The 22,404-nt window shown below is 41.6% G+C and overlaps 1 protein-coding gene across 10 annotated transcripts in view; it reads left to right on the forward strand.

Annotated features, from left to right (window-relative positions):
* LOC308199938 (glypican-5-like) overlaps positions 1 to 22,404 on the forward strand; it is a 433,019-nt gene that overhangs the window by 258,642 nt on the left and 151,973 nt on the right. For all 10 annotated transcript variants that reach the window (XR_013955102.1, XR_013955103.1, XM_080604873.1 and 7 more), the window contains one exon: positions 22,186 to 22,306. Coding sequence is in view for 8 of the 10 variants with exons in the window: in XM_080604873.1 (XP_080460999.1) it covers positions 22,186 to 22,306 (121 nt within the window). In the remaining 2 variants the exon portion in view is untranslated. The remainder of the gene's footprint in view (positions 1 to 22,185; positions 22,307 to 22,404) is intronic.

The raw sequence follows: 22,404 nt of genomic DNA on the forward strand, positions 1-22,404 counted from the left end.
ACTAGCAGACTTCTTCAGTAGAAGAGAGAAATGTGGTCCCAAAATGCAGCTCTTTTTGATTCTCAGATAGGCAATCTCAGTCAACAACAACAAAGAAGTATGGTGTCTTCCATGAGGATGAGATTGTTTCATATATATGTGTATATATATATATATAGTTCATTTGGCATTGAGGGAAATAAGGAAAATAAAAGAAAACATTGCTTTTCAAGTCCTTTCCCTGCCCTGGCTTTGCAAGCACCCTTCTATCTTTTGTTCTTGTTTCCCTTTTCTATTTTGCTATGGAAAAGAAGGAAATGATTTTTTTCTAAATCTAAAAATTCCTCATTTTTGAGATGTTATCCCCCTGATCTTTGCTGGCTGTAAATAGAGATGATGCCCTCCCGTTGCTCTTGGCAGAGCAAGGGAGGGGAGCTGAGGGTGATGCTGCCGGCCTGAGGCGAGCAGGCAGCAGGCAAGGCCTCAGCCACGCTGCTGGGAGTCCCAAGGGGGCTCAGCAGCAGCAGCAGCTTCCTCTGCTTTTCCTTTTTTCTTTCCATCTGTGCTATTACCTGCCTCCTCGTGGGACCTGGTTTTCTTCAGGCTGTGTGACCGGCAGGCAAAGGAGCATCACAGCGCTGTGACGCCCTGGGGAGGGGTCTTCTTTCTGCAGTTTGGGGCCCTGGGGGGGAAAAGCCTTATCAGGGCAAATCTGTAGTGCTGCTTCTATACAAAGTTTTAGGCATATGACTGCCTTTGAAGAGCTGCTGTTTGGTGTTCCAGTTCAAATGTGCTACATTTAAATCTGCACACCTACCAAGCTTTTTGAGACTTGTAGTTGTGAGGGTACCTGACTACTCTTGCAGTGCCTTACCTCCAGTGCTGACCATCTCCTCCAAAGTACAGCAGCCCATGGGAAGTGGAGATTGCTGGACCGGGATGCTTGCTGGAGGTAGTGCACGGGAGCGAGGAAACATTCAAACTTGAGCAAGTTGGTCACCACTAAGGTCCAGAGGCTCGCATGCCTTCATTCCAGAGAGCAGGTGGCAAAAGCAGTCAGGTTTGCACAGACGCCCCCCTGAAATCAGTGCAAATCTTGCCATTGATCTTCTACAGTGGTGGAATTAAGCTGACGTTAAATGATTTCGAAAGGTTGCAACAAAAGTTTTACAAGAAAAAGGAAAAGAGCGATTTTGTTGTAGGTGTGAACCTAACAGATGTTGTGGGGATTTGCTAAGAATGGAAGATGAGCAAGGTGTGTGAGAGGGCACCTTACTACTGTGTATGCAAGACTTCTTCCAGCTAAGAACAGTGGTTTGACCACGTTTCTTTGTTGCTCTCCCACAGAATAGGTCACCATATCATAGTCTCTGCACAGTTTAGTCTTGAAGTTTCTCGGTACGCTCATAATGGCTGAAATCTGGAGCCAGGCTCTTAACTGGTGCATGTTGGTGTCTCTCCACTGGGCTTTTGTGGTGGGCAGCAGTGGCACAGCCCGTGCTGACACGCACCTGTCTGTGTAAGGACAGAAATGGTTTTACTGCTAGGCTACTGTTTAGAAGGCTAGGGTATAACAGCTCATGATCTGATGCTATTTCAAAATCTATGGATTGGGATGGCTCAAGTAACTAAAGACTGGTTAGTTTGCTGACAATAGCAGGCATAGTTACAGAGGGTCATATCAGACATAATAAAGAACTGGCAGGTGGTAACAGTAATTAATTCCAGGCAACACAGAGTTATGGACAGGAGATCTTATCACACCGACTTGATGCTGGATTTTTGCTAGAATTCACCAAAGTTTGATAAAGGTACCTCTGTTAATGCACTTAAACTTCTGTAAGGCAGTTGAGAAAGTGCAAGGTAGCATTCTGAGTGAAGACGTGCATGGTTATTAAATCAGCAGGGCTCATATCCACTGGATTAAGACTGCCTAAAAGATCATGGAAAACTAATTGGAAATGAGGAATATTCATCTGATGAAGCTGCTTAATTTGTACTCATTCCATGGGGATCTGCATTCAGCCTGATGCAAGACAGTACCTGTGTTTGGGAAGGAAATATGAAATGATTATCATAGAAGAGAATAGAAAAATTAGTGCAATGGTTTAAAAAAAAAAAAAAGCTAGGAGAATATTTTGAATGCTGGTCATATTTTGCAAATTGGCCACCTCTTCAGCATGTAACACCAAATTCTGGAAGAGCTGTATGACTGATAAAAATCTACAGGCATTTTTATAAATAGAAGCACTGCCATAAAGAAACAGATTTGCTAAATACTGCATTATCGACTGAGTGAGAACATGGGCTACGTTTCCATTGTCTGTGTCTCACTTTATCTGTGTCGAGTCTATCCAGGAGTCAGTTTTTGCTGGTAAATGCTGTACAGCTTTTATTTTACACGTCACCAGACTGGAAAAGAGAATTTGTCAGTGAAAGTGTTTCTAACCTTCTAATCTCAGAGACAATTATGTAGGAGCCCACCTCTGGCTGAGGAGTTACTCAGCACAGCTATCACATGAAGTCTGTCTTCTCTGCACACTTTGATGATAAAAATGTACGTGTGTTAGCCTTGCCAGCACAATTCCAAGTTGGCAGCTGTTTTCTGTGCATAGCAGTGGGATTGATTTCTTAGTCCCCGATCACTAATACCCATGCAAACCCAGGGGAGGCAGTGCCTTTGGTCAGGTGTCCCCGAGAGCCTACCTAGGCTTGCAGAACCTGTGATAGATGAAAGAGAAAAAAAACAGCCTTCTCTTACATCCCACACGTTTACAGACCTTGCATATCCACTTCTTGCCTTCATGCTGAGAGCCCTTGCTACTGAAACAGGACAGCAGACATAAATCCTGGAGAGAGCAGGTTTACAGGAGCACTTAGCAGAGCTATGCCTGAAGGCCCAGGAAAACATGAAGTCATAGGTTTTAAACAAACTATTTCTTTTGTATTGCAATGCAATTGCAATTTTTAAAGATTTTTAAAATTCTCACCTTTTAAAGTTTGCAGAGCATTTGCAACCATGTGCCAGACTGTCTCATGCCCCATACCTTCAAACACTTACTTAAATGACAGATATTCAAATACTCAAAAGGTTTTTCATATGCATGGTCCTGTTCCACTGTTAGCAAGTCTAGTTTCACCTTGCTTTTAAGGGGAGCAGCTCTTCAGCTTGTATACCATCTGTCTGGCACAGGGGCAGTTCTAATACATTTCTAAGATGTATTTTGTGTGAGCATTAATTTGTTTTTTTTAAGCGGTGTTATTTTCAGAAGGTTTTTATTTGCATGCGGTTATAAGCTAAACTTAGCTACAGGCTTAGGTTTTGCTTGTAAGAACAACATCTATTTCCAACGGGCAGCTTTGCTTGGAGAAACGCTTCCCTGCTACTGAAACAGGTGATGGTCATTCTTGCACTCAGGTGTCAGCATCAGTTACCTGCAGCACAGTGCAACTAATGTAGCCAAACTGCCTTTTCCTTATGAATTTATAGATGAGCTATTCCTTTAGAATAAAAGAGTATGTCTGGATTAGGGGTTTTGCATGACTGGCCTCAAACACTATCCTTTGAAGTATTCTGATTTGTTGTCTGCTTAGTTATGCTGGTGTTCTTCTCTGTTTCCAAACCACCACACAGCCACCCTAAGACTGGAGGTGAGGTGATTTTTCAGAGACCATTCTCACACTGGAGTGTAGGCCTCAGGTTATGTGACATTTCCGTACGTAAGGGAAAATGCAGAATTTTTTGAAAAACATGTCACAAGTGGTGATTTGGTCAATATGAATGAATCCCTGAATACACTGAATCTAGATCCTATAACCTGCATGTATCATGTCACAGGCTAAGATGCAGCTGCATTTTGATGTGGGTGTCCATAAGGTTAATGTTCATGCCCCCCTGAGTTGAGCAGAAGTTCAAACCCTGGTGCTTACTTACATTCCCTCAGTTAGGTGTGACGTTTTATTGAATTGACATTTCACTGAATTGATGCATACCATGTCAAACACCTGTGCTGGGACGGGCCAGCTGCTGGCTGTCCTGTGTCAATCGTCATTCTTGTATCCACTGATGGAAAAACTCCGTATAGTCAGGCCAGTAAAGAAAACCCAATTCTGTTCGTAATTTAGTTATATGGCACAAGGGGGAGCTCAAGGTTCAAATTGCTGCTGAATATTCATAGCATTGTGCAGAACATCCCACTAGCCAGACTCAGTTCTAAATTAATCAGTGTATTATTAGACTTAACTATAAAACGATGATTTCCTAGATTGCAATAGTTCAAACACAGGCTTAATGGAACTAAAGCTACTCAGTTATTGGGTAGAAGTGGTGCAAACTGATTTTTCCTCTGTGCTGAGTTAGTATATTTTCATTGGTAAACTTAGCTATAAAAACGATGTGCGTAGAGCCATTGTCCACACTGAAAGCAGTTTCATGACTTCTGAGAGTCTGCAGGAGGCAATCACTCCAAAGGCTTTGGTAGACAAACGAGCTTCGACAGTAATATTGTACCACTTAGCTTTTAATGGAAGTATCAGTACTAATCACTCTTCAGCAGTAGATGTGCTGTTGTTATTTGAAGTTATATTAAAATGGAAGTGCAGTTCTTGTCAGATTACTTTTATGACTGGCTTGTCAAACGCGCACAGTGAAATGACAGAAAATTGCTGCATCAGCTTTTAAATTAAAGCGGAAAATTCTGGAGCTTCTTTCCTACCAAAAATCAGAATTTAACAGGTGTCTAATCAATGTCTGTGTTGGTCTGCTTCACTCAGATGCAGCACGTTGAAGTAACAGCAGCAGCTTGCAGTGGTGTGTGGTGGTGACCCTGGGAATGTCACGAGGATGTAGGGGAGCAGAACCAGTCCCTGTTGCTCTCAGGGTGCCTTGTGTACGTTGGAAGTTGCGTTGGTGCTCTGTCAGAAAAGCTAGCAGTGGCTTTTAGTTAGATTTTGCCAAGCTTCTAGTTTTGTTTTTTTTTTGTCATTGTAAATTAGCAGAAATGATAGCTTGTCTGTTTTGTAAAAACAAAAAATAAAATAAAAAAGCCAGTAATACACTTCTTTACAAAATTATCCTCAAGACACGGGGTTTGGTAGGTGATTACAGCTGTGCCTGTAACTTCTGTTTACAGGCTCTGGCTGTCGTGTTGGTGGCTGTACGTAACGGCTGAGATAACCTGGCAGCCCTTTAAACCCTTGGATCTGCCTCATGAGCGTTCTTTTGTTGGATGAGAAATTCGTTTTTTGTCATGTTTTTGGGGAGGCTGGTGAAAAATATACCAGCATAAATAGTGTGTAAATGACAATATATCTCTGGGAGGAAAGGTGGAGACAAGATGTAAACTTAAGTGTAATCAAATTTCATGCTTGAGGCTACAAGCTGGCATCCATGGTTCAGAAAAACACCATTTGTTAGATATACAGTGAAAACTTTCTTTTTTTCTCCTTTGAAGCGTTAGAAGTGAGGCAGTTGCCAGAGGCGGGAACTCAGGGCTAAATGTGCCAGTGAGCTGATCTCTGGCAGCTCCAACTTGCTGCCTGCAAATGGGGGGAAGCACGAATGAAACAGGTCAGAGCTGCTGCGGACTAACTCTATGAAGCTGCAAGGATAATTTAAGCAGCTACAAGTTACCCTCCCCCCGCCAAAAAAAAAAAGTAAAGATTTATTTTTGTAAAATTGGATTTAACTATGCCATTGCATTTCCAGCTTCCTTTGTATTTGAGGCTTAATGGAATAGATTTTAAGACATCTGTAGAAGGAGCAGTGAATTTACCTGCAATTTGTAAAAGTAAAATTGGGGGGCAGTTTATAGTACACTGGGGTCTAATTATCATTAAATAATGAGGATGCCAATAAAAGGCTTTTCATTTCCACTCCTACAAGCATATGGCTGTGCGATTAATCACTGCCTCTTACTGAGGATACAGCACTTTGATTCCTGAGGTCCCTTACGGTGAGTTCAGGTTGCTGCTGGGGGGGCCGTGCTGCTGCAGGGATCTTCTTGCGGATCTTCTTGACAAGCAATTGCTCGGGGGGCCTTGAAGCAGCACAAAGTGGGGCTGACACCGTGTTGTGCTGGAGGGATTCTCTTGCTCTGGGTGGTGTTGGCCGTGTCACAGGCCCCAGCCCACTCTGCTCTGCCCAAGTGTTAGAATTGAGTTGTACTGGTAGGAGAGTTACACAGCATTATGTGGGATGGGCAAAGTAAACTAGGGGACTTCTCTGGTGGGTCCAGTTGTTTTTTTTTAAATCAGTTATCATCTCTTCAGTCTTTTTTCCCCCTTTGATAGATTCTTGCAGTTCTAGAAGGGAAGAGGAGACCAAGCCATGGGATTCCCATTTCCTCCTAAGACCTCCGTGTGCTGAGTAAAGCAATAAACCAGCACAGGAAACATGTAAGATTTCACACACTGTCCCCAGCAAGGCTGTCCTGCAGCTGTCCCTTTGTGCACACGTGCCCAGGGCTGGACTGGCTGGAGCAGGGACGTATCGTGGTGCCCGGTGAGGCTTTGGGCTGGAACATTCAGCTGAGCCTCCCAAGTGCTGCTGACAGGCGGCAGCTGAGGGCAGCCTGTCATGAGTGTGGCGGTCCTCTTGGGCTTTTTTATGTTCAAGATGGGAAGGATGCTCTCCAAAACACAGTGCAGATCTGTGCTTTGTTCCTGATTGACCAGCACTATAAGTTACAAGCCTGCATTATATCATGAAGTCTTACAGCCTCTGAGTATGGGATCTTCATCAATAGCTTTCACTTAATGGCTGTGCTCATGGATTTTATGCATCTAACTGCTTACTGACAAAGGCCTTACTGCAAGTCCAGCTTTCAATCCATGAGTAGTCTCCACTGATTGATGCAAAGCGAAGCACACCTGGGGAGGACTTCAGGAAGGAGAAAGAGGGTCAGCTGGAAATGGTTTCTGGACCAGGTCTCTGGCAGTGGGGTGGCCAAAGACCAGGTTTCACGCATGCAAAGAAATGCAGTCTACTTTGTTCATAGCTCTAGTTCAAAGTTTGGAGTTTCTTTTGATGCATTCTTTGTAAACGGGATGGACTCCAGCATCCTGATGGCATGACTACCCCCTTGTGTTCACAAGTGATTCTTGTGAAGAATCACTTGTCCTGCTGCTGTAGCTTCCAGACTCATCCCTTTGAGAGCAGTGGCACTGAGCCACAGGCTTTGATTGCTTAACAAATCCGGACAGGGCTGTTAATCATCCAATAATTTCTGATGGTTTTGTGTCTTACCTTTTCACATGGATCATATATTGCTCTTTTCAAGATGAAAACTAATAAAACATCAATTGTTTCTTTTTTTTTTTCCCCCAAGCAACTTGCTGTGTTTGCACCATTTGCCAGAGAGAGAGCTATCATTAGAGTTTCAGAGATGTTTTTGGGAAACGGATTAATCATTATTGCTGAGCATAACTGTCTACATGGAGGCTATTCATTTTTGAAAATTATTCTCGTGCCAAAGCAAGATCCAACTGGGAGCTTGTAACTATATGTAAAACTATACAGACAGCGGAATCTCTTCCACACCTCAGGAATTAATGGACTTCTTGTTTGGACAGTGAAACAAAAGATCAGGGGAAAGAATTCACTTTGGGTCGAATAGATCTCTTTTTTTTTCAATTAAATTTTTTTTCCCTGTGGAAAAGGGAGGTGCATCTAAAATGCAATCAGTAAAGAACAGCCCCAACCCCCGTTTTTAAAATTAATTTTAAACTCATTTTAAAATCTCTTCTCATTAATTGTTCTTTAATAATGCAATTTGAAAGTACAAGATTGAAGGGTTTATTAAATGTCTGCAGAAAATATTTTTGCATTTCTGATAAGAAGCATTTAATTTCAAGCCAGAAGAACAACAGAACTTAGTTCGTGGCTTTTCTACCCAGTTGCTTTGGTGGAGGAATTTCTGTGCACTGGTACAAGGTGCCAGCGCTTCATTTTTCCCTTGCTGCTGTTGCCTTTTTCGAGCACAACTTTCACAGCAGCTGGATTTGCGTATGAAGTTGTTTCTCTTTCTCCTGCAAATCACCGTAGTGGATTCAAACCTCACTTCTGGTTCAGATTTTAAGAGGAAGTTTTTAACCGGGGAGTACTTTTTAATTAATGATAACAAACTTAGGAGTCTCTTCAGCTGCTGTGTAAAAATTTTGTGTTCGCTGTCACGTGAAGGCCTTGTGTAGGATAACGTTGGCGCTCATTTCCAGCCTTATATTCCTTGGACCTGAATACTGACAGTGCCTACAGCGGTCCTCGCCACTTCCCAGCTGCCTCAGCTTGTCTGTGTGTGTGATCCACAGCTTATTGCAGCATATGGAGAAGCTTGGAAGGGTTTCAGCCTGACGTGTTACGTTAGCTGTGTCCCGTTAACACAGAGCCCGGCAGAGGGCCACTGAGAGGGCACAGCGGGCGGCTCGGCCCGGGGGCTGCCTGCTGAGGGCCTGCTGCCTGCCCCGGCCCGGCCTGGCAGGCCTCTGGTCCCGGCCTGCTTCGACCGCAGAATGAGCAGTTGCTCATCACCAGGGTCTTTGTGCTGTCCTCGCCATCGTGTTCAAAAGAGAAGCCAAGTATCCAACAGTGATGCTTTATAGGCTTGCTGAGTTTTTTCTTGTACTGAAAAACCAGCCCCAATACTTGTTTGTGGGGTGTTTTTAGTGACTAATGCCTGTTTCTTGCTCTGCCAGCCGCAGCAGTACCAGCCCAACCCGCCTCTTTACAAAGTTCTGTAGGATACCTCAAAGATGAATGATGCTATAGACAACCGAGGCTTATTCAGATCCTATTGTAAATGTTGAAATGTCACATGTACCCTATTTTTTTTTAACATTGTTACATCATTTATTCTTCCGTGTATTATTTGTTTTTTTCCTTCGTCCTTGCTGTTAATCATCATCATATTTTTAGCACATAGATAACAAGTGGTGCTTTGTAGCTGATGGCTGTGCCACAACGAACTGCCTGCTATTTTCTCATTCCTTTTGTCTTGTGTTCAAAATGACTTTGGTTCTCTGTGTTCTTTAATACCATACGCATCTAAAAAGAGAGAGAGAGACTTCCCGTCTTTTCTTTTGCTGATTTGAGCTGGAAAACAGTCAGTTCTCTTGTTGTTTTTTTCTCCAGATATCTGTAGCCTTTCCTTATGGCCAAGCAGAGGCAGGTACGTATTTCCCTGGCTGCCTGGTGCCAGCTCCAGCACGTGTGGTGTGCAGAAGCTCTGTTGAAAAAAATACAGAGTTCAGGGCAGCTGTTGAGGTGGAGGCAACAACTGTCTGCCAGGCCCACGGCAACCACCAGAAGCTATCGGCTCCTTTTTTAACCAAGGATGGTCACACTCGAGCTCTGAAAATCCAAAGAAAATGGAAAACTCGAGCACCTAAAATCCACAGAAAAAAGAACATGCTGTTTGATGGGTACAAACCTTTGCCTGGCTGTGAAAACTGCTGCGGCCATGCAGTTAGGTGCTCATGCGTGTTCCCTGTGGAGCATTCCTTAAAAGGCTCCTTGTACCGCCTCCTGCGGACTAGTGAGGATTCATCTCTCCATAGCCATGCCAGCCTGGCTTGTGGGTATGTCCTGACCGTGGCAAGTGTCTCCTTAGCCTTGTGCTGGGAGTGCAGCCATGAATTCTGCATTCATTCCAAGGTATCGAGAGTGCCAAGAAGAAAGTTGAAGTGAGCCCCTGTACCCAGAGTATTCCAGCAGTGCAGCTGGTGACAGGCTGATCGGATCAGTGTGCCTTTATTCATGTTGTTACGAGCTGTGGAGGATCAAGAAGGACGAAGGATGCAGTGGGTGGGTGATTGTGGGAGAGCGGCATTTGATTCCTTGCTCGTTATTACCCTCCAGGTATTATACAAAGTTGTTTAGGCCTAGATGATCAATGGGAACTAGATAGAACAGGGTCCTTTTAGGACCTCTGCTGACGGTTCCATACATTCATCCTCTAAATGTAAATAGAGAATAATACCATGTTCTTACTAAACAGATTACTTGTGATGATGCGTACAGGCAAAAAGTAAGGTGCACTTGGGCATTATGTAGATGAGGGCTGTGTTGAGTCCTTGTACTGGGTCTGGCATAATTGATTTGTTACATTTGGCATAATGCTCTGTTAGGGTTATTTCTTTCTATGTTACGTTACTTGGTCTATTTATTTTTCTGCTTACAGTAGTCTGCCTCTCCGAACTAAAAAGTGAAAGCTGTGTATTTGTGACCATACGTGTATATGTATGATGGCAAGGGCATTTGAGTTTACGTATTAGGGAGTCTCGTGATCTGCTTTGTGTTCATCTACTTGGGAATTTTATACTAAGGATTTTTACTGTATTTAACACAAAAGCATTGGAGCTCTTGTAGGTGTGTAAAGGAGGGGAATCTGTGCAACAAAAGTCCAAATTCCAAGGAAAAATCTCACTAAACTGATTAATCTTTCTGCTTACTGTCATCCATCTTACAAGTGGTTATCAAAAAGGCGATCATGCTTCACATGGATTGAACTGGATTTGTTTATGGCAAAAGCCTTTGTGACACTTTGATTTTCATGAGGAGGGCATTTACAGCAGGGAAATAGGATTCCCTGTCCTCATTTTCCTTCATAGGTAATCTTCCACCCAGTATTTTGTGGAGTATGTGTTTAGATGTTGTCCCCGACAACCCCAACAATTTGGTCCTTGATGTAGTTAATCCCGCAGTAAACTTGTGTTGAATTTGTGTTGCTGTTTTTAGCAACAGAGTATAAAATCATGAACTCAGGATTGTGACCTTACTGCAAAATCAAGTAGAAGAGAAGCTAAGTCATGGAAGGGAACAGTTTTAACCAGACATAAGTCTTCAACAGCATTAGCAGAAGAATTGAACAGTATAGGTCAAGTAAATTGATTTTTGTATAAATATTCTCTTTTTCAAATTCGTGATGACAGGAAAATCTTTTTACATTTGACCTCTCTTCCAGTGCAGTTATTTTTGTGAGAAGTACCAGACAAGCAAGGAAAACAATGCTTTGTATTTAACGACAAAAACACGAATTGAGGCAGCTCAGTTTCCCACATTACTCTTGAGCTTTTCAGCCTTGACCTAGGTGAACACTTTTCTTGGGCAAGTGCTGAGACCCTTTGATCTCCAGATTTAAACCATGCTTGCCCTCTGCTAACACTAGCTTTTTCTGCAGTGTTTTCAAGAGGGATCAAAATGATGATTTTTGCTAGAATACCAAACTACTGCACTGACCTTTTAGTTAGATATAAGCTAGCAACAATTTAAACTGCTAAACTCCCTAAACCATTTGCAAACCATGAAGGTGGCGCTGAAAAAGTGTGTGTTCACAACGGACCCCTGTGATACTGGTATGGCAGAGGATTTGGTGCATCCGTAAGGAATTCTAGCAACAAGGGTGCCTTCGGGATAACTGTAATTAAGCTAAGACTGATACGGTGCACATAGCTCTCACCCACTGACAGCAATACATGCTGAGAACATTTTGTCAGTTGGTGTTTTGCTGTTTAGGGAACAATAAATGCTGATTGTCCTCATCTGTGCCAGTTAGGCAGTTGCAGAAGGAAGGAGTTGGATGAAATCTATAAATCTGCTGGTGAGTTGTAGAGGTAGCTCTTACAGTTTCTGCAATAAAATACTTCTTCCTCTGTGCGGAATAAAGCTTTGGTGCTTTGGAATGATGAATTCAGCTGTCTTGCTGGTGGAAAAGATTAAGCAAAAGTGAAGGAGCTTAAAAACTCTGAGTCAGGAGGTTTGGAAGTCTTCAGTGGTCTGATCTTTTTCTATACATTACGAAGGCCTCTTATTTACTTACCTAAAATGTAGTGCTACCATCTTAATCACAACATTTTTAACCTGGAAATAGGAAAGGATTGTAAGTGCGACCTCACACTCCTGCAGGCCAGAAAGGACCAGTTATTCTTCCATCTGTGGCTAAAGAGCCAAACACCTACTATAGGGGAATTAAGGCAGGTCAGAAAGGGAAGGCAGTGGAGCAGATAAGAGATGCCTTGAATAGTTCCTTACAAGAATCTTGGAAAATCTGTGTAAGGACTTGTGTTCAAATGTGCATGCATTAGTGCATGCTTAGAACACATGATGGTCAGGGACATCCATAAGGACATGAAACAGTCAGGGGAGGTGACAGTGGGTCAGGAAGAGTAGGTCTCACCTGCCCTATAACAGGTCTCTGAAGACATGCTTAGAGGAGAGTATGGGCCTGCACGACCCAAATGCCTCCTTCACATGAGGTAGGAAGGAAAAGGATGGCAGCTGGGGATAGGTTTTAAGGTAGACGTAAGGTCTAACAGGCACTGGGTTTAACATTTAATGGCTTGGCTGCCTCAGCAAGGATGGGTCCCTCCTAGTGACAGAGGTGCTCCTAGGTCAAACCTAGCCTCATGATTACTTCCTTTTTGTTTTTGCTGGTATGAGTAAGAGTTGTACAGGTTTAAAACTAAAACACCTTCTCTCTAGTAGTGACATATCTGATCTACTCCCTGTGTCCAGTAAGTACCAGCTAAATGCCGTTTCTGTGTCAGCTTTGGCAGCAGCTGTCAGCTTTGCTGATGTTGCAATAGAGGCAGGCAGTGAGGGAGATGGGGAGGTAGGCAGAGGGTCACCAGAAAGAGAAGCCTGAGGCGGTGCTTCAGGCTGGCATGGGAGAGAAGAACGGGGTTTAGAAAGTAAACAAAGCTGGCTCCACGTTGGCATAATCAGCAGGGCAGGTAAAGGGATGTGGAAGTAGACATGCGGAGCACAGTTGCGGCAATCATTAAAAACAGAGATGAGAAACTGAAATCGCTGCAGTGATTCGCAGCAGCAGCAGCCACGCTGCCCTGCTAGGCTCAGCAGTAGCTTGGAACATGGAAGCGGGCGGCCACATGCCATGTGCCGCTGGGGCTGCCAGCCGCCAGGAGCAGCAGGGCTGCCGGGGGCAGGGGGCTCCAGCCGAGCCTGCCGGGGTCAGAGATCAGGCCCCGCGCTGCCTTCACCCAGGGCTGCAGCTTGTGTGTTCATTATCGTCAGCCGTTCATTAATCTGCCATGTGTATCTAAGTGTATTTGGAGAAACTGACTCCTGAGGAAAGCTGGAATTTTGACCTCTTAGCATTAATGTCTTTTTGTTATGTTTTGTTTTGCTTTGCTTTTAATGAGCCACAGGCAAGGTCTTCTCCCTGTGACGTCTGTCTGATACTGTACAAATTAGGACGTTCCCCTTTTTGCTTCCTAAAAAATTCTGTGATCAGGTCATAAAATATCCTGTTGTATACTAGGATATGTCAAGCCTGATTTTTAAGTATCAGAACCCGGGGTTTCCATAAAGGGAATTGGATCTTTGCCACTTTTGCCTGCCAAAAGACCCATCAACCAAATATTGTGAGCTCCCGCTTGATTCTCATTCTTTCTCTGCTGCCATGAGGTTTATTGCTAGTCTGCTTTTATTTTTTTTTCCAAGAGTTCAAGTCCTCTCCTCTCTCAAGACTGTATTTTCTTTTAGGCTGAGTCAGTCTCATTTTCCACGAGTCTTCCATCTCTCAAGTTAAAAAGTTAGGCAGTCGTGCTCCCACTTGCTTTCTGCAGAATCAGGTTCTCTGTCAAGATTTAGCTTCATTGTCTGTTTGTACTTCAAGAAGGCTCTCCCCTGGTCCAGGAGTTACTGAAAAAAAAGATGTTTCAGCTTTACTTTTTCTGCTAGGAACGGTCAAAGATGTTATTTTGATAACTGTGTACTGTTTGTTTGTTATGCTATTTTCTGTTCTGTTTCTCAAATCCATTTAATGGGGAGTGATCTTTATGCTGCCAGTTGCTAATTAGCTTATCACCTTTTGGTTTTGTATCATTCTCCTGGCTCATTTTCACTTTGATGAGTAAAGAAGGACATTTGCATGTCCTGTAAAGGTTATTCCACTTTAAACTGAAGAGCCTTCCTATCTGATGTTAGTCCAGACAAGTACTTACTTCCCTTCCCTCAACACAATAAAGGCTGTCCAGTTAACTTCTACAAAGTTCTTTGGTGCTTTCAGTGTGCCTTGAAGGTAGTGTTAACTTTTCATATACATAGGAAAAGAAAGTAGGCTGTTTCACCTACAATCTGTAATAACTTTTCTACAGCACTTTCCAAGCATTTTACCTGTATTCTTTGAAACTCAGCATGCTTCTGGAAAACCTGATGAAAACGTGTTTTATTGGTAAGATCTTTTACATGTACACCCCATCATCAAGTTGCTCTTCACTGTGATTTTCCATGTATTCATGGGGTTGCATCATCTAGTCATCTGAAACCTTCTAGTAACTTCTTTTTGTACCTGCAGTCTTAAAATTGCCTTTATAATCCAGAGTGCAGGAGGTCTTTTGTTTGTCCTATAGGAGAAAGATATTAAAATGCTATTTGGCTTTGTGATTTTTTGGGGGGAATTAGCCCATTAGCAAACAGTATTTGTCTCATCATTTCCCATAATTACTAATAAACAAGATTATTTATGCAACTTCCACTGAAGCCCATTAGAATAGTTCTGGCAGAGAGGATATTCACATCGTGTCAGTTCTGCTTCACAAAATCTTCAGGGCAGCTAAGCTCATTATGTGCTAGATTTGAGCTTTCTTGTAGTCTGTTGGCAGTTACTTAATCATTTCAAAATGAACTCTTTATGTAGGTATTTTTAAACAGATAGATCTTTTTCTTGGAAAATATTTTTCCAGTTGTGTTCAGTTGATCATTAAGAACACAAGAAACATTTTCTTTGTGCACAAAGGGTCTAATTCTCATGTGATGTATCCACATTTTACACTAGTATAACTCCACTGACATCGGTAGAATTCCTCCGGCTGTACACTGGCATAAATTACATTTTTTTCCCTTAAAACTAAGCAAACAAGCCCCACTAATTTTCAGGTTAGCCAGCAAGTTGACAGATGTGACTTCCAACAGTCATCCAGAAACCTCCAGTCCTGCATGCAAAGGCTTGGAAGAATCTGGAGCTGTGAAAGAGTTCCCAAAATGGCCCCTTACACAGTGGTGTTCTCAGGACGTTAATTGTTAGAGAAGGCCTTTGTCAGCTGCTCAGTGGAATCGAGCTCCTCTTCCTGTAGCTCTGCAATGAGCAGAGGCCTGACTGAAACCATTTTTATAAACAAGGAGTATATCAATTTAATGGTGCTGGTTGCAGGAGGACCTAATGGATCACGCTAACTGAATGATCATTATAGTCATGAAATCTTGCAAGATTTAATTCTATAAAGTGCTTGCACACTGAATATTTAAGATGGTTAGGTAGAAATGAGCTGAACTATACGACAAAAAAAAAATACTGCAAACTTTTTTTTTTGCCCCTCATGGCTGCTGATTATCTGACAGTAAATTTATTAAGGTGTATTTCTTTCTAAATAAAGTGTTTAATTTCTTGTGACTACTTAGAGCAAGATGATGTAGTTCTTAGAGAACAGTGTCAAGGATTGACTATTCCTTTCTTTGAGACCTCTCAGCCAAGGTGTTCAATGACCATAATCCAGGTTTTCTAAACTGACGGAAATGACAAGTACGATAAAGGCATTTTTCCAAGGAGTGCCACTTGGTGAGCTGCTCAGAGGCGAACCACTACCTATCTGCCTGTTGGTCACTTTTAATGACGAGGATGGAAAGAGTTGGCCGGGGACTCACCACCAGCAGTCTCAGCACGTGGGACAGCTGGCTCAAAGAAGAACACTGCTGGCTGGCGCTTCCTCTTGGAGAACTGGGTTTAAGCATCAAGAAAATGACAGGAAAATGGCATTTTCTTTGCTTCCTTGAAACTAATTGTTGAGTCACGTATAACTCCAATGACCAGGCAAGGGGTCTAAAAATATAAAGGTGTATGTTCCGCATGTCTTTCACTTTTGTGAAGAAGTATGGACGGAAGAGCTAATTGGATCGGAGCTGATAATCTCAATGCCTCATTTCAAACTCGTTCTTCAACCATGTAAGTTTTTTGTCACTGCTTTTACTGGTCATTTCTGCTTGCTTTGACTTGGGAGAAAATCGTTCCTTGCAGAGCCCTGTAGGTCAGAATGTCACATGCACACGAGAAAGGCTCAAAAATTACAAACTTGGAGACACAACAGCCTGGTGTAGATATGCAGTGGATTCACATAATTGAATTTCAGGCAAACCATTCCAGCCCAAGGGTCAAATTATGAATAAATATAAGACAAAACACACCATCTGGTGAACCATGCCTAATGTAACTGAATTAATTGTTCAGTGGATCTCAAGGCCAGTTAAATAGCTTATCCATATTTCTCATTGCTTCTACTAAATGACACATTCAGAGCTCTTTCCTCCCTTCTCCCCCTCTAACCCTTTAACCTCTGAGTCATTTAGTGGTGGTGGGTGGTGTCTGCTCTGACAGTGTGTTGAGTATGTTGCAGAAATAAACAGGCTACTTCAGAATTTTTTTAGCAAATAAGAGCCTGCAGTGAATGACTGACTCTCAGACATATGGGCCTGAAAAGACATAATTTAAATTCATTATAGTTATTATTCGCGTAGTGCTAGCTACTTCTGGGTGGTTTTACAGGCAACATATATCTCGAGAATACTTTCCTGTTTAAGAATTTATGCACAAAGATGAAAAAAAGCAGAGCTGGATGTGAAATGATTGTTGTAAAGTCTAGCTTTGTTTCAATGGTTTTATGATTTTGTTGATTATAAAATCAGTGGCTTGCTTTCTTCAGACTTCGCTCGCTTTAGCAGGCTGCTGGACAGCTGTTGATTTTTTAGAAGGCTGAAAAAATACATTTTTAATAGGTGGAACAGTCTGAAGGTTTTTAATGTGATTTTCTACTGGGTGGAGAAGGTTTCAGGGGGGTACAGAATAGATTATACTTTTGTATAGAAAATAGGACAGTCACATTTTTATAACTCCAAAGAAATAAATGGCATAATGTGAGTTTCAGACCAGTACTCTCAGTCACTACTTGTTTGAGCTTACCAGTATGTCTCAGAAAGGTGTTGTGTTGCCATTTCAGCCTTGGTGATCACAGCAGAATTATTCAAGTAGTACTAACAAAACTGGTGAAAAAATGTATGCTAGATTTTGAAAAATACTTGTTCCAACATTTTTTCCTTGGTGATATGTAGTGCATAATTATATCCAAAAAATGTGGTCAACAAGTGAGAAAAAGCTCAGCAAATGTATCATTCATTTTGTAGCCAATGTATTTTATTCTTATTTTATATGTATGGAAACTCTGTAGGACAAACTATTTCATCAAGAGCAATTTCTTTCCTGTAGACGTGTTCACAGAAATTCATGGATTCTTCTGAACAGAGTGTGAGGCCAAGATTTTCAGGTTTGCCTTGTGATGTTAGATGTTCAGTTTCTCCCACAATTAAATAAGAATCACGACTCTCAAGCAGCTATGTTGGGCCAAATACACAGAGGAAAGAGAGCTAAAATTAGCAGAATTACACTCAGATGAAGATCAGGGCATCCTGAATTTCCAGTATAGATTATTCAGAAATTTTCAGTGCCTGGTGCAGAGCACATGATGTTTGGTGTGGTGCCTTGCTCTCTAATCCCTGGGGTGAGTACATACGCTGGAGCTGACTTCATTCCGGAAAAGGACAGGCCATTAGCCACCGCATCAAAGCACCGGGGTGCCTAGTGGCACAACGGAGGGTAATAACACCCCAAGGAAAGTGGAGTAATGGAAGCAGTCTCCCAGCTGGAGGTTGATCAATAATATTTGGAAAAGCTCTGATAAGAGCTTTATCAGACACTTTTATCCAGACTGGTGTTGTGTACTGTAGGGAGCAGGGGAGGAAGCGGTATGAAAACAGCACCCTGTTCCTTGGGCTTTTGTGGCTAAATACAGCTGCTAGTTAGATCTATCCCTAATGCAGCTCCTGCAGTGGTTTGCCTGGAACTGGAAGTCCTTTCCATTTTGGATGTTGTTTTTAAAGTATTGAACTATTTAAAAAGGCCTATTTGTCTTTGAGAGAATCCTGTACCTTAATCCCTTTTCTTATTAGAAATTAAAAAGAACACAACGTTTCAGAACAGCATCTGGTTTTATTTAAAAAAAATGTTTAGACCCAAGTTTCTTAATTTATATTTATTTAGAAAATAAAAATGTGTATCTTCAGTTGAAATACAATCCCACGTGTACGTAGCATTTCACTTTTCACCCTTTTGTAAACCTGCAAGCAGCTATATTAGCTGATATAAAATTATTGAAACTGTTCTTCTGAAATGCTGTAAAGTGAGGTTTGAGGAGTGTGTTTATTTGCTTTTTGAAACATCATAGCTTTGCCCAAATGATTAGTGGTATAACATTGGCATGAATCTTAAGGGTATGGAAGAGAATTCTACCTGTACGTGCTGTCCTTGGGCTCTAACGTAATGGCTACTTTCAGGATTGTTGCAGGGACAATATTTTTATATCATCCCTGACTGTTTCTACTGACATTTCTGGGTCTAGTATGAATAAAGTACTAGAGCAGTAACCAGAGTTAACAATTCTGTACTACAATATTTCAGTTAAATTGCAGGTTATTAAATAAAGCAAGCCAATTCCTGCTCCTACTTAATGTACATTTCCAGTAATTCAGGATCTGATGTCAACAAAAAAAATGCTTTAGATAGTGCAAAGAAGTGAAATAATCAGATTATCTTTCGGGAAATGTATAGTGTTTATTCCAAACTATTTTGGCGTGCTGCAGCGCTGGTAGGAAGAGTCACTGCTTGCAAGGTAGTAGTTCGGGTCAGATGGGTATGAACAGTGTCTTTTCCTAGTGCAGTCTTGGTTCCTGGCCGTAATAGACTGGAGGAATTTCCATTCTCACCGGCTGGGTGATTCTTCTTCAGTTCTGTGCCCTGTCCCTTCTAAAGAATTGTAGCCCATCTCCTCTGAATCTCACCATTTTTCAGTTCATCTGAGTCTTTCTGAGGTTGGTTTTGTTACAGAAGTGATTGCTCAGAAGTAAGAACACACAAGGCTAGCAGAGGCTGTGGGTTACTAGAAGGAAACTCAAGAGTTGGTTTTGCTGTGCACTGCAAGTAGGTCTTCTGCCTCCCTTCACATCATTTGTTGAAGAGGTTACATTTACGTCCCTTTGCCAAAGGTCTGCAGTTGGTTTTCTGGGCATCGCCAGCCATGCAGGTCACATTGCAGACCACCGCCAGGCCAGCTCTGACGTCCTGGAGCCTTGTGTTAGCAGCTGGATGTTCAGTGGCTGCCATACTGAAGCTCTGCTAGACTGAGGATACGGGGAAATGATGCACAATTCACATAATTCATGCATGCTTTCTCTGACATCTGAAATTTTGATAATCAACGTCATAAATCTAATTGCAAGCAATTTGGACAGTGGAATTATCTGTGCGTAATTTATGCATATCTCTAGAGCTTTAAAGGCGAAGTCCTTAAGCACAGATGGAACTTCAAGCATATGAGTATCCCCTTTGTCTTGGTGGACTGTAGACTCATTCATAGAAAATGGTTCCATTTTCTTGATAAAATGTGTGTAAAAGAGGGTATGTATTTAGCAACAGCAATGTAAGTGGGTTGACTGAGACTGACTTTCCACATTCTGGGTCCCTTGGAGGACTCTGGCATTAATGCTGCTGCTGGCTCTGAATCATTCATGTTTATGCAGGCTCCATGCCGTGCTGTAGGTTTGTAATACCACTTAGAGGCATTTTATGGAGTCTTGTGATTCACAAGGTGGGAAAAAAGAGTATGATTTGCCAAAGAAACAATACAAACAATAATAATAATAATAGCAATAATACAACAACAATAAAATACAACAATACAACAAAAATACAACAATAAAATACAACAACAATAAAACAACAACAACAGCAACAGAGGAAAAGCATTTCTGAGTTCTATATTCAGAAATGTGATTACTAAAGCTTCTAGAGAACTTCTTATATCTTTAACCAGGGTTTGAATGGAGACCAGTCAAGAGTATGAAAAGGTAAACCCTTGCTTTTTGCTCCTGTTGCTGAACTTCTGATTAGGCACAGCAATGTGCTCAGAGAATCACTGAACAGACTGGTGGGGACCATGAGCTGACTCATTAATCTGAATTTCTTCTGTACTGCAATGGGATGATCTCAAAAAGCTGTTTCACTTGTTCCTGTACACTTGCAGTGGTAAGCATGTATTGTCACCTAATTAACAACAATGAGTATTCAGCCTGTACTCTGATCTGTGAGTAAAGGTAAAGCTAAAGGTGTATTAAGGTGGAGCCATTTCCTCTGTTGTCCAAATGAACCCTTAAGGGGGTTGATATAGTCCGTACCACTCTTGCCTTAGCTGGGTTGTTCCTTTGGACATTGGTCCCGCTGCCTGAGTCTGCTTATAAGATCAGAATCTGGCCATCATTTTGCACATACCATTGCATTGTGAAATTTTACACTTCTGGATTATTTTACATTTTTGAGTTACACATCAAGAAAACTTAGAACATTACCTTTAAAAGGCTCCATGAACATAAACCTATAACTTACTGAAATACATTTTCCTTAATGTTTGTCCTTTTCTCATTACTGTCCAGCTATTAGTGAAAAATACATATTTTTTTTTTTGCTTATTTGTTTGTTTTGCAGTTCTTTGTTAAAACCTTTTGTTTTTTTTCCTGAGAGGAGTGAGCTTTATTCAGTTTACTGAAAAGGTGGACCTGGCTCAGTTCTTTCTCTTTTTAAACAACACCTTCAACAGCAGTGTACTGCAATATGCTTTGCCAGCCGTTTGCATTACATTTGTTGTTCATCCTAGGTGAAATTAGGATGAAACAAAAATACATTTGGAGATCTAGCTCTCTCTCTGCCAGAGAAAAAAGAAAGAATTTGGACACTTTTTCATCTTGGAAGTGCTGTCCTCAGCTTCAGCACAAATTGGTCTTAATGAAGAATTAACTGATAGAACACCTGGGCTATTGAAGATCTGTAGATACGATTGAAGTGATAGATTTAGCAGGATGTTTCTCTTGGCATTTGTCTAAAGGAGTGCAGCTGATTCCTACCTGAGTTAGGTAAAGGGCTAAAGGTAAAGGGTTAGGTTAACGGGCTCCTCCCAGGCACGTGTGACAGTCTAAGACAGCTGGGTTTGAGAACAGGTTCTTCTCCAGTTCCTTACTGGTCGTGCAAACATCTGTGATCTGCCTTGTGACAAATGAGTGCCAAACTAATGATGGTGGTTACACAGAGCCCTCAAAAACTTGACTTACCAAAAAAAAAAAAAAAAAAAAAGTTGCTCCGTATCTCTCTTGGATTTTTAGTGAACTGTGGATGGCTTGAATTTAAGTCATACTTGAACAGATTGACTCTCTAGTCAATATGTAGAAGCTTCCAGGAAGCACTGGGTTCAGTGTACACGTGGAGATGACATCACCTCCTCAAGTGTGTTAAAGACATTCTCAGAAGTAGAGGCCAAGCTTGGATAGCCCTGGAATTTTACCCATCAGAGTACATGGATGGAAGCCCAGACCAATTTGGTTTTTACGCTACAGTGTATTGGATACTGACAGTAACTAACAGTCAGCACTCAGTGAGAGAAGACTGCTGATAACAGAGAGGTCGTTATGTTGTGAGAACAGCTGCTGCTCCTCAAATGAAGCAAGACTTGGCTAGAGAGAATTCCTGCACATGGATACTTTATGAGGAGGTTGATAATATGGATAAGGCATGGTGAAGGCCACTGGTATAATAACAGATGCTGCTTTACAGTGTGTCCAGAGAGTTTGATTATAAACTGTATAGCAAGAAAAGTCCAATCTCAGTCTTTCATTAAGAATTTCTTCCAAATCAGGCTGCCATTTTATTGGAGTTTACTTCAATGTCATGATACTTAGTTTATTTCTTAAGTCCCCTGGGTTTCTGTGATTACGGAAGAAAGATTTTTTGGAAGCTATCAGTACTCATTGTTTCATGAATGAACTTGAGAATGGTGGTTATAAAGGTTCAAATGTTAAAATACGAATGAAAGGAACCTCTGTGGTTTATAAAATTGATGTTTGTTTGTGAATTGAAAAGTCTGAAGTGATGATACTACAAGAAACTGATTTTATTCTCGTTTGGTGTATTTAAAACCATAAATAATTATTACAAATTTCTATTATCATTTACAGAATATTTACTTTTGTATGTTCCCTTCAATGTGATTTTTGATTCTGATGGATGTGGTTCCAGTCACTGATGTTTTCTTCTTTTTTTTCAGTTACACCAGCAGAGTTGTTTCCAGTGGACTGAAGGCACAAATTAATAATCCAGAACTGAAAGTCAGAGGACTAGACCCCCTCATCAGTAATTTAATTGATAAACTTCAGCACTTTAATCAAGTAAGTAACTTTTAGAGATACCAGCATTTTATCACTGGGTCTGATGGCAGAGCTGAAGCTAGAAACACGAGGTGGTACTGCTTCTCATGTTATGCATC

The sequence above is a fragment of the Anser brachyrhynchus genome, assembly GCF_964034855.1.
Source record: "Anser brachyrhynchus genome assembly, chromosome: 9".
Lineage (NCBI taxonomy): Eukaryota > Metazoa > Chordata > Aves > Anseriformes > Anatidae > Anser > Anser brachyrhynchus.